At 32.7% G+C, this 12,243-nt stretch overlaps 1 protein-coding gene and 1 long non-coding RNA gene across 2 annotated transcripts; one reads left to right on the forward strand and one right to left on the reverse strand.

The window, feature by feature from the left end:
* The first annotated feature begins 2,011 nt into the window (after positions 1-2,011).
* Positions 2,012-2,694, forward strand: LOC145162678 (uncharacterized). The gene is made up of 2 exons (XR_013739242.1): positions 2,012-2,302; positions 2,461-2,694. It is a non-coding gene; the product is annotated as an uncharacterized LOC145162678 (long non-coding RNA).
* Positions 2,695-6,529: 3,835 nt separating this feature from the next.
* LOC145166717 (uncharacterized) lies at positions 6,530-8,199 on the reverse strand. Its single transcript, XM_079085743.1, has 7 exons — positions 8,052-8,199; positions 7,865-7,910; positions 7,590-7,694; positions 7,325-7,459; positions 6,896-7,245; positions 6,714-6,807; positions 6,530-6,651 (listed from the first exon to the last, which is right to left on the reverse strand). Exons 2-5 carry the CDS (start codon positions 7,874-7,876, stop codon positions 7,000-7,002), a joined length of 498 nt encoding a protein of 165 aa, XP_078941869.1. The 5' UTR covers positions 7,877-7,910; positions 8,052-8,199; the 3' UTR covers positions 6,530-6,651; positions 6,714-6,807; positions 6,896-6,999.
* Positions 8,200-12,243: the final 4,044 nt, after the last annotated feature.

Here is a 12,243-nt window from a genome sequence, read left to right on the forward strand (position 1 = left end):
TTAATCCTTCACATTCAAGATGATGTACTGGTTGGAATCCATAAAGTTGCCAACTTTATGGATCTCTAGTGTCCCTTGAGAACTATAGTTGCTAGATCTGGAGTATGATTGAGTTTTAAGACTCTTGCATGAGATTTGGTGTCATTTCCTTCTTTTGTGCCCTAGTTAGTTCTTAGGACATGTATTGGACATGCATGTCCAAAAAGCCATGATTTTTATGATGTTCTGGAGTAAATAAGACACTATGGGGGATTTGGTTGCTTGGCCAAAAAGAGATTAAGAGTTTCATTATGAACTTTTGATCTGATCGTTTTCACGACATGAGCACAAGGGGTGTCACGATGTGAGGATGGTGTTCCTCGACTATTTTAGACTTATTATGTCACGATGTGACCATTAGAGGTCACGACATGACTAACGTTTGTGGGACTTTCAGGTTAATATTGACTTTGACATTGACCAAGTTTGACCTAAGGGAATTTTGAGTGGTAATTGAGATTGCTCCTTATTTGATGAATATGTGACGGGTAAAGATGAGATTCGGAGAAGAGGCCTATTCAACTATTTGTTCAGACTGAGAGATGAGTTTTCCTCGTTGTACTTATGGGTCGAAGGCACCAATACCAGCCCACTAGATTATGTTTCCAGGTATAAAGGATGTTGATATGTTATAGTGGTCTATTAGATCGGTATCCTAGTAAATAGGATGTAGTATGCGGTAGTGATCTGTAGATCTGTCTGTTTTTCTGATGACTAGTTATATGTTTATCTGTTTGTTGGATATATGTTATATGTTATATATATGTCGACCTGGTATGGTTGGGTTGAGGTAGTACTGCTTTGTGCGGTAGCCAACAAACCCGGGAGCAAGTCAGACATAAGCTGTGAGCCTGTAGGGCAAGCCAGACTTATGTTGTAGGCTCGGGAGCAAGCCATACTCATAGTGTGGGCTCAGGGGTAATCCATTTTGTTAGTTGTTGACCCAATATATGTTGTTATATGTTTGTGTTTTGGTACTTTGGGGGAACTCACTAACTTTTGGCTTACAGTTTCAGTTTATTATTTCAGGTACTTCAGATGATCGTAGGAAAACGAAGGTGTGATCGTGCACATCTTCTTGTTTTTATGATATTGGATCTTGGGAAAACTCTGATTTCAGATATTACTTTTGAAACAATGGATTTGTACACATTTTATGGGTGAACTGGGTTGTTTTTGAAAATTTTAAATTTTTGTGATTTTTACGATGTTACAATTTGGCTTGAACATGATGTTGTTTTTCAATGCAAACAAACAATGAGACCATGAATTAGATCATCCACAATATATAGTTTAATAAAATAATTGAATAAAGTGGATGATTTTGGTTGGAATTTAATTGATTTAACTCAACCATAACAAAATGATATATTAACATTCAATAGATATGAAATTTAACGGTGAGTGAACTATTCACTGATAAATAAACTATTATAATATATAATGAATAACAAATTAACAAATTATTTAAGTATGTTCTATTGTACTGAACTTTTGTATAGTTTAATGAATTTTAGAGAAAAATGATAAAATTATATGAAAATTAAAATAATAATTTATCAATCCATTAAACTATATAAAATTTAATCAATTATGGATGCCTTACAAACTAAATCTTAACTAGAACAACTCATTGAAACCAGAAAATTAAAGCACCTTGTTGCAACGTTCCATTATTTTGACGATGCTAAAACTTTTAATCATGCCCTCTAGAATAAACACAATATAATTTTAAGTATTATATAACATGTATATATATGGAATTCTCCCTAATAAATAAAGAACTTTTTTGCCACATGACATGTTCTCCTTCAATTTGACAAATGTCAATTTGTGGTAATTTATAATTAAATAATTTCCACTTGTCATTTTGGGGTGTTTTTGTTTTTTTTTGCTTTTTTTTTTTATAAATTAAGGAGAAAATGAGTTTTAATGCACAAGTTGTATTCTCGATTTAAATTGATCAAGCAGTTGTATTATCGATTTATTTTTAGCAAGTGTATTTTGTTTTCTATTTATTTTCATTAATACGTAATTAATACCTACCTAAAAGGAGCGAGTCCGTTTAGAATTTCAAATTGCATATGTGTGTTATCCGACTACTGTTTCTCTATGTGTGTAATCCGACCACTGTTTCTTCTTCCATTTTTAGGTTTGATTATGTTTCTTAATAGGTCCACAAATCACAATGTTCATCTATATTTCTTTCGATTCGCTAATCGATTTTAGTGATTTGATTTGAGTGATTGCAATCGACGACCAGGTATATTTGTTTCAATTTTTGCTCAATTGTGTCAACTTTATTTGAATTTTCACCGATCCATCAACATTTCTTTCAATTTCTGATGTGATTATGTATTAAAGGTCATATCGATTCTAACTCTAGGTATATATAAATTAACTTAAATGAATTTCTTTAAGGTTTTGGGGCTTTTGCTTGAGCTGGTCGATGGTAGGAATGGTGGGAAGTCTGGCTAAGAAGCTTGTGTTTAATACTTTGAGGTAATTTAAGCCTAATCAGTTAGCTGACATTTTATAGGGATTATGACTATTCTATTCAAGCATAATTTCTAATGGATTTGATGTTAATGTATTTAATATGGATATTTTCTGGTGATGATATGTTGAAGGTGATGATTTAGGGAGTGTCCTAAAGGCGTTCGATAAAATGTCAAAGAGAAATTCTTTTGTATAATAGTGCTTAGAAAACAAAAAATTAGAGAATTTAACATGAAATTTATTTTCAACTAAGGCATCCTTTGATGTATTAATATTTGATTTCGATTTGGAGTTGATCATAACAAATTTGCATTGACTTCTTTTTTAAATAGTTGCTGATCAAAATGGGTCTTTTGGTGAAAGACCAAAGGTTTAAGAATTTCTGGATCATTAGTGCAAATATGAAAGCAAGAACACTGATGCACAAAGCTTTATTCATGAGATTTGCCACTTTTAAAATTTAAGGTGTGAGTTTTGTAGATGATTAAGCAACATTTGTCACTATCTTCAATCGATGATTTAGAACATTTATATTTTCTGGATAACAATTTAATCATGTTTTCACAACATTAAAATTCCATTTTAACAGCAATTTAAGCATTTTTTTACAACATTTTAAACATTTTTTTGACAGCATTAAAATTCCAGTATTCACAGCTCCTTAAACTGTTTATGACGGTATTAAAATTTTAGTTTTTAACAGCATTCTAAAGCAATTTTTGACAGCTTTGTAATCATGTTTTGACAACATTTTAAACCAATTTTAACAACATTTTAAGCAGTTTTTTATGTTAAGAATTTTAAACCAGTTTTTGACTTTACAACATCCTAAACCAATTTTCATAGCATTTTAAACCTTGACAATAAAAAAGCATATAATCATTTGTTTATCAAGTTATTACTTTCTAACACTAATTTATAATTTAAATTAAATTTCTACAAATGAAGAAGGTGACGAGACCAAACTCCAAACAAATACATATAATGAAGTTTAGCACACAAATGTTGAGCGTAACTTTAGATTTACCCACATATTCTATAAGATGCTAGCCAATCTTTCTTTGTATATCACATAAATTACCATATCTTTTGGGCATTTTTTTTACTATTGAGAAATTTTGGTGAATTGTATATATTTTATGAATTTTAGGTAATAGTATCTACTTTATTACTTAAGTTGTTAATATTCCTTTTATTTCACGTAGCGAGTAAATGAAGTATGTCGGTATTATGGTTAATATGATATAATATATTGCCTATAATGCTAGTTATAGTAAAGTGTGTTTCATTTTAGTGCAATTTTATGCAAATTAAATCAACAATGTTCGTGTGTGGTGTTGTAGCGCGAAGGGGTGGGGAGATTTGAGTTTAGGTTATACTTTATTATATTTTAATTGGAAAACCTTTACAATTTACAAAAGAAAAAATAAAATATATAAAAAGTCGGAATTTTTTTATTCACCGGAAAATCTTTATGGACCATTTTTATGACATGTGATGTCATTTTTCTAACATAATTTTACAGTTATATCTTCGTGGGATCAAAATTAAGAATATTTTATATAAAAGAGTTTTTAAATCTAAAAATCAACAAAATAATAGACTTTCAAGTTAAATTGGATTTTTGAATGACAATATGGAGTGTATGATACATATTTTGAAATATTTTGTATTTATAATTTGTAAGAAAACTATAAATCTGAGTAAATAAGCCTTGAATCATCTAGAATTGAAACCCTCTTTTAATTGTAACCCAAAATTTGGTTTAATATCGATAGGCTTAAAGAGTTTGGCATTACCATCTCACAAGTGGTTAAGGTCCTTTTTCATATATATTTGTTGACATAGAAATAACAGACTGATATAATGAATAAAATATTTTAGCTATCTTATTTATCCTTTTTACCAAATATTTGTTGTTGGTTTGACATAATGCCAATGGCGGAGGCTCATAGGGGCCAGGAGGGGCCATGGCCCCTCCTGCTTTTATGCATTATAATACCAGTAGACATATATCATTTGAAAAACTAGTTTTTTTTTTAAGAATAAAGAGATAAAGTATGAGTTAGGATATTCTCCTTTTACGGTGCAAATTTGATAAACTGAATTCTAAATCAACCAAATTGTTTTTGCAGATAATCTTTTTATTCTTTTAATGGAAATAAAACTCAAACAGTAATAACGCGGATCCAAATTTAACAAATCCTATCATCAAACCTCATCAAGTATCAAAAAATTTAAATCATTAATTCAAAAGAAACCTCAAAGGCTCAAATGGACTCCTTCAAAACTTCTATAAAGCCCATATATATATATATATATATATATATATATATATATATATATATATATATATATATATATATATATATATATACACACTAGCCGTTTACCCGCGCTAAGCGACGGGTACGAATAATTTTTTCAGAAATTAGTTTATACAGACGATTTATTTTTTATATCGATTTTGAACCGATTTTTATTTTTTAAAATCATTTTTTTAAACCAGATTCGGTTATAATTTCGGTTTGTTTGAAATAAAATTTAATTAGAAACGGTGTTAAGACCGATTTGGTTATTTTAGAAAAACCGGAATACATATATTAAAACCAATTACTAAATGGCGGTTTTGTTTTAACCTACCCAATTCTCAAAAAAAATGTTTGGTTTTTCTTTCACTTAAAAAAACAATTTTAAATACGTACCTCTAATGGGGGAGAGCAAGCAAAAAATGATATTGTTTTTCACACGAATAAGCATCAAAGCGATCAGGAGGATCAGTTAACTTTCGATTAATGTTCATTTTTTTTCGTCAAAGCCAGTTTACTATTAGTTTGTTGACGAACTAATAGTTATATTTCAATTAATGTTCACCTATTTATCATTAAATTTTATTATGCATTAGAACCTGACTTAACACCCATTGCTTCTTAATATTTTAAATTTACAATTCCAATGATTTTTTATATTTTTTGTGATGGATATTATAACATTTAGTGCAAGTCAATATGTTATTTGAAGGAATAAATTAGAAATGAAAAAAAATCACATCGAATACAATGCATACATATATTTTATCAGTTTGTGGCAATTTATGTCTTTACAACATAACACTAATCTTGATTGGGACAAGATCATTCCATGTAAGGTCATTTCATCCCCTACCAACAAAGTGGGGTTATCGATTAAAGATTGACAACAACCTAATAAAGACAGTTTCCATACATAAAACTATCTCATCATACTGATGAATATCGACTTAAATCATTATTAAACATTCCTTGCTATAATATAATTGCATTGGTCTTAAGTGATAACTGAATATCAAAAGTATATTCATAGCATATTAACCATATGCCTTTCTGTACCAAAATCAATATCATCAATAAATCCATAAATACAACAAACAATGAACACATAACGTACAAATGAAAGACAAAAAATAATAACAAAGTGAATTAATAAAAAAATTACAAAAAATGGGGGAAATACAACCGAGAAAAAACAACTAAACATTGTTGCTTTTCATAAAATTAACCCCCATCAAATAATAAAATTATACAAAGCCTTATGAAATTAACTCGGCAACCAGCAAAAGCTCTTTACAAGAGAGTTGGTTTCTTCCATTATTCACTCTTCTTTTCTCTGAAGTCAACAGCTCTCGTAGTCAAAAAGTCAAAATACAAAATCCGAAATTTAATTTTGTATAACAACTCCCACACATTTTTGGAGGCCTCCAAAGCCACATGTGGGACCCACAACATACCTATTGATTCATTTTCCTGACACAATCCTGTAGTTGAGAACAAGATCCTCAAACTTTTTCCATATGTAAGTTCGAATAGTGGCTAAGCTCATTTCAGGTGCTAACACCTGCATACAAAAGATCAGTTTTAACTTTTTTTTATTTATTAAGACATTGTACTTCAAATTTTACCCAATTAAATAAAATAATCATTATGAATAAACTCATGAACATGCCTGATTATTGCACAAGATCTCTATACAAGGCTTAAGCTTCCATGGCTTCAATCCAGGAGCAAAAGCTCCATCACTAATCAAAGTATCTGATGACTTGTCCAGAACCATCTTCTCCACAACATAATTAACAACCTGCAACAAAAATAAAAAAAATTAAAAACTCATAGTATGGTGATTGTAGTAATATATCGCACCTTATGCATTCTTAAAATCCGAGGTGCACTCAGCTTCCCTTGTGTCAAGATCTGAGCAGTTGAACCTTCAAATGGATGTAGATAAAAACTGCATCTGAAAAAGCAAAGAAACTTGAATGAGCATCTTTACTTTATAAATACTATAATATTTAAAATGTATGAGATAAAAAGTAACTACTTACTTGGTATGTTCTCTTGGTGGCATCCGATTATGCAAAACAGCATCTAAAACCCTACGAGGGAAATCATCATCTTCAATTCCATCAAGATGAGCAATTTTCTTCCTCTATATTCCATTTTGAGAACTCTCAGTAATAATTGAAGGAGGAGAAGCAATTGAGAATTGAAATGGAGGGTAAACTCTGGAATCACTTTGAACATCTGCTTCAGGTCTTGAAAGTGGAATGTTTTTGGAAGATATATCTTTGATTGGAGCTTCTCCATTGACTGAAGGTTGGGATATGAATCTAACTTTTTTCTTGGAAAAATAAGGAGCCAATAGTCCTTTCAGGGTTTCTCGACCTAAATTAATCTGCAAAGATCAAAGAGATTGTAATTTGTAAGTGGTCAATGATGTTTTTCATTATTTAATTCAAATCCAATGTGTGCACCTTGTCATCTTCAGATTTTTGAGTGATGCTGAGGTCAGCAGCATACATTTCTGCAGAAAAACACTGAGGGATATCTAAATGAATAGACAAGCTTCCAAGCCTAGTATCTACAGTAAACCATGCAGGAATGCTGACCTGGAAAATAATATATAAAATCAAAATGGGAACAGATGAAGATTATATATATATATATATATATATATATATATATATATATATATATATATATATATATATATATATAAAGATCTATATTCATACATACCATCTCAAATAGTTGTTCCTTTTTCTCTTCAAATGAAACCTGTCCATAGTCTTCAATCACAACACCTTTAGTGATTTCCCAAAGCTTCACAAAACCACCATTATCCTATCAAATTGACACTTCACACCATCAGTTTCAAGTTCTTCAAGAAAAAAAAATGAAAAGTGTTCTTTTGTAAAAAATGTTAAAAAGAAAAAGGCAAAAGATTAAGATTATTAACATTACTTTGGTGAGGACATGTCTTCTATTGTTCAATATTTCATGTTGAACTATACCTGGAATTCCATCAATAGTTAAGGTGGGAGATTTATACACAGGAACCTACACATGAATTACATGAGTTAGATTATGTAAAGAGGTATGGATCAACATAAACACAAAAAAGAAAACTCATTGGGGTAGATCCTTCTAAAGAAGCTCTTGCCCTTGAAAAAGACAAATTTCCAGCAAGAAAGGAACCACCTCTTTGAAACAGTTTTTCAGGGTTCAAGTGTTCAGAAGGCCATCTGTCCACAGAGGAATCTGTTGTTGCTACCCAAATTCCATCATCATCTAATGCTAATTATTGAATAGGATGTTCCTTTGTGCATACCAATAAGCTATCTCTTGTAGAAAGATCTGTCAAGTACAACTACAAGTAGAAACAAATATTATTATTATTAAATGATTGATAATTATTATAGTAAGTTAATAACATATGCACTCATAAAGAAATAGAAATAGACTCACAGAAAGATCTCTTCCACCACTCACAGAAATAGAAATAACTACTTCACTTAAAATGAGTACTCCTCTTTTAGCATCTTGGCATGTGAGAAACTCGTAACTCGATGGATGGAGATTTGTAAGGATAAGCATCTGGAAGTCAGAGGAAAATGCAAAATTGTCACAATTCAGTAATAAATTTAACAACAAACCTTTCTTGAAGGAAACCAATTGAAAATCCAAACCCAAATCTTTAGGATTTTGAACCGAAAAGAAGGGTTTCCAGTGAATGGTGTGTGAATCAGGTAGAAGCGGGTGATGCATGTCTGGTGGCGATGGTGTGTGAATCAGTTTGTTATGGGTGGCTTTTTTCTGTTTGGAAATTATTAGCAAAAAGTACTTCATTGATTTTTAAACCAGTATCAAGAAATCTTGGTCAATTGGCGAGAAAGAACAGGGATTTTTCCTTCAAGCCCGAGAATAGAGATGTCACGCCCCAAAACCGGAACGACGGAAACGTTCTGGGGTGGAGGACGTCATGTCAAGTATCACAACACATGCAATATAGTAATCAAAGTACAACAACCATTGCATTAATAGTATAAGTTTTTACATAGGTTACATTCAACAACAACATCAAAAGTAGATATAGAGAATAGCATAAGATGCAGCTCGGTACAAGGCTGACTTCGCAAAAGCTCCCGGAGTGTACCTGTCTACCGACGACCTGAGAATACAAGTTATTTTGAAAGAGAGGATCAACATTTTTAATGCTGGTGAGTTCATAAGTATTTTAATGACATTGATATAAATACATGTTTTTCCTCAAAATAATCTCATAAAGTTTATAGAGTATTTGAATTCCTTCCAGAAAATCCTATATTTTCTAATAAAAGTAGTCTTCTACCAAGACCCGACTGTTTTGTGTTTAAAGAACGAGTTTCTCTACTAAAAGCAGTCTTCTACCAAGACCCGACTGTTTTGTGTTTAAAGAGCATTTTTCCCAAATGTTACTATCATTATCAAAATATAGTTTTACATTATCGTTTTATGTCAAAAACGTTCTAAGTTTAATGTATTAGGGAAAATATTATAGTACCGTAGTTTTATATGTAGAAACTACCATGGTACTAATTACCTTAAGGCCATGAATTATAAGGTAAATGTGAAGATACTCGTAATCATACTGATTGACGGATGTAAACATGACGATCTGCTGACGTCGAAATAAATGTGACATTTGTCACCTCTTGGCTTGGTCGGCCGGGACTGTAGCTAGCAGTCAGGATGTGGGATGGTCTGTCCCGTATAGATCTATACACACAATGTCCGCTCTCCCTCCAGGAGACTCTGGTTACCAACTCGACAACGGTGAAATCCGCGTCATGAGGATGTATCTCGTGTTTTGATTGCTATATACGTTTCTTTTTACTAAAAGTACATGTTTTAGAATATTGATATAGCTAGTTTCTCCTCATAAAAGTTATTGTTGATTTCTAAACTATACCTATTATAGTTTACTTGAGAGGTTATCTAGGTACCTTTGCTACCCAAAGGCGTTGAACTAGAGTAAGAGTTTTAATATCTAAACAAATATACATAATATATAACTAGGACTTCAACGACACTCGGTCAAATAATCGGATACTCTAAGTCCACAACCAAACAAGGAACAGGAAATAAAGCGGGCTATCAGTCCTAAGTCCTTCAAACCCTACTTATATAACTATATTTATATAGACATGAATCTAACAAGAATATAAGTTTTAAAATACTTTGATAAAAGTTTAGTAATTTAAAAAGAGATTATAGTACTCTAAAAGAGATTTGAAAGTAATATATGATAACCTTTAGCTGAATAAAACAGTTTAACATACAAAAATCTATTTGATTGACAGTTATTAATCACATGTGATTGATATAATAACTTAATAGTTCAACTTGTATTCCCCCCCCCCCCCATAAAAGCATTTAAAATCATTTCAAAGGTTGATTAAGGGGTATGAACTCACCTGAAGTGAGTAACTCGAAAGAAAGATTGATATAGGATCGTTGGGTGTCGAATGAAGTCGTGAGCACAACCGGATCCTAGTTTAACATGTAATAACACATATATGAATACACTTAGGGTATATAACCACTAATAGACACATGGACACACCTTAGGGACATGGAAACACTTAGAATTAAGTGTTACAAACACCTATTGAGGTCCCTAAATGAGTGTAGGGCCTTAGATTTGAGTGTAAGGCCACCAAACTCGACTTTTATTTGTGTGCGGCCGGGTGTACGGCCAGTGTGTGCGGTTAGCATGTGTGTGCGGTTGCACACAAGAGTGTACGGCCGTACAGAGGGTGTGTGCGGCCGTACACAGGAGTGTGCGACCGTACACTCCTCATTTGTGCCCGAAATGTCGATTTTGAGGTGTTCTAGTGCTAATTCCAAGTCCTACTAGTGAATGAAGGCCAAACTCTTCACTTTGGAGACCTTTAAGGTGTCTACGGCCACCTTATGAAGGTGTGCGGCCGTACACCTTCAAGTGATGAAGAACACGAAGAACATAAAGATTTTTAGTCTTAGATTAAGGTGTCTTACCAGTATAACAAGCTGAATGATGGAGTACTTCACGTTTTTGAGGCCCTTAGAGTGTTCTTGGATGAAGTTTCTAGAGAGAGAAGGTAGTGTGCAGCTAAGAGGGGAAAAGAGTGAATGAGGGGGGTCTCCTCCAATATATAGGGTTGGGTGTGCGGCTGGGAGGGTGTACGGCTGGCTGTGTGCGGCTGGCTGGCCGCACACTCGGGTGTGCGGCCGCACACACCATGCTGGGTGTGTTTGGCCCGATTTATTGATGCTACACATATTCTAACCCTTTCTAAGACTCATATCTAGGTTTTACTAAGCCTAGAACACTCATATAGACCCACAACTTAATTACAAAATCGCAAAACGAGGCTAACTTTGATAAAAATGAAGGATGTACAAGTTAGAAATTTCGGGTTGTCACAAGAGATGAAAATGAAATATTGTTGTAATTTGTTCAATATAAGAGATGAAAAGGAAGTTGTTTTACCAGAGACTTGGATAAAGAATGGAGGTGGTACGATGGTTCTTCCAGAGGCATAGATCGAGTGAGATAGGGATGAGAGATGATATGCTTCAGTTTGCCCTAAAGCAAAAGTATAAAATCGGTAAATAAACAGACCTGATGAACCAAACGCAAAAATGACTTCTTCTCTTCTTGATCACAGTGGAGGTTTATGCGATAATCATGGAGAGGCTACGATCACTGATGGAGAGGAGGCCGACATGAAACCCAGATTCAAGATGGTGGTGGTAACAGATGCGTAAGAAGGGTCATGGTAACATGAGGTAATTGTGATTTAGGGTTTCTCGATGAAGACGACTGATTTAGGGTGATTTAGGGTTTTAGTGAGCGATTGTGAGTCTAGGAATTTATTCCCAAAGTAATTCCGTTCCGTAAACGATTCATGAGTGTAGCTGTATTGGATAATAAGTTGTTCACGAGGCAGTAGGTGTTGTACCTCTTAAATTTCAAGAAACAAGCAATATGTTTAATAATATAGTAAAGATATATATATATATATATATATATATATATATATATATATATATATATATATATAATCTGAAACTAAAAAAAAACCCTAACCGCCTTACGCTTATATTTTCATCACACCAAAACTTTTATGTCGCCACCGTGCTCGCTGATGGATTCAGACTCTTGGTTATAGCAATCTCGACATCTTGGAATCTCGAAGGTCTTCCCGCATGGAGCTATCGCAATCTCGATGTATGTACTCATACTTACTCCACTCTCATCGACTCCTTTGCATCTCAGTATATTCTTTGATTTAAATTGAAATTTGTGATATTATAATCTTCTTTTCCATCTCTCTAAACTATTAGACTTTAGGGAAAATGTGTTGTG

Source organism: Lactuca virosa, chromosome 3 (genome assembly GCF_052849685.1).
Source record: "Lactuca virosa cultivar CGN04683 chromosome 3, Lactuca_virosa_CGN04683_v6, whole genome shotgun sequence".
Taxonomy (NCBI): Eukaryota; Viridiplantae; Streptophyta; class Magnoliopsida; order Asterales; family Asteraceae; genus Lactuca; species Lactuca virosa.

Bases quoted from the DNA above. Each gene is read 5' to 3' on its own strand.
- LOC145166717 (XM_079085743.1), bottom strand. The intron at 7,460-7,589 runs GTATGTATGAAT...ATTATTTTCCAG, and splicing joins AGGAACAACTATTTGAGATG to GTCAGCATTCCTGCATGGTT. The intron at 7,246-7,324 runs GTGCACACATTG...TGATCTTTGCAG, and splicing joins AAAAATCTGAAGATGACAAG to ATTAATTTAGGTCGAGAAAC.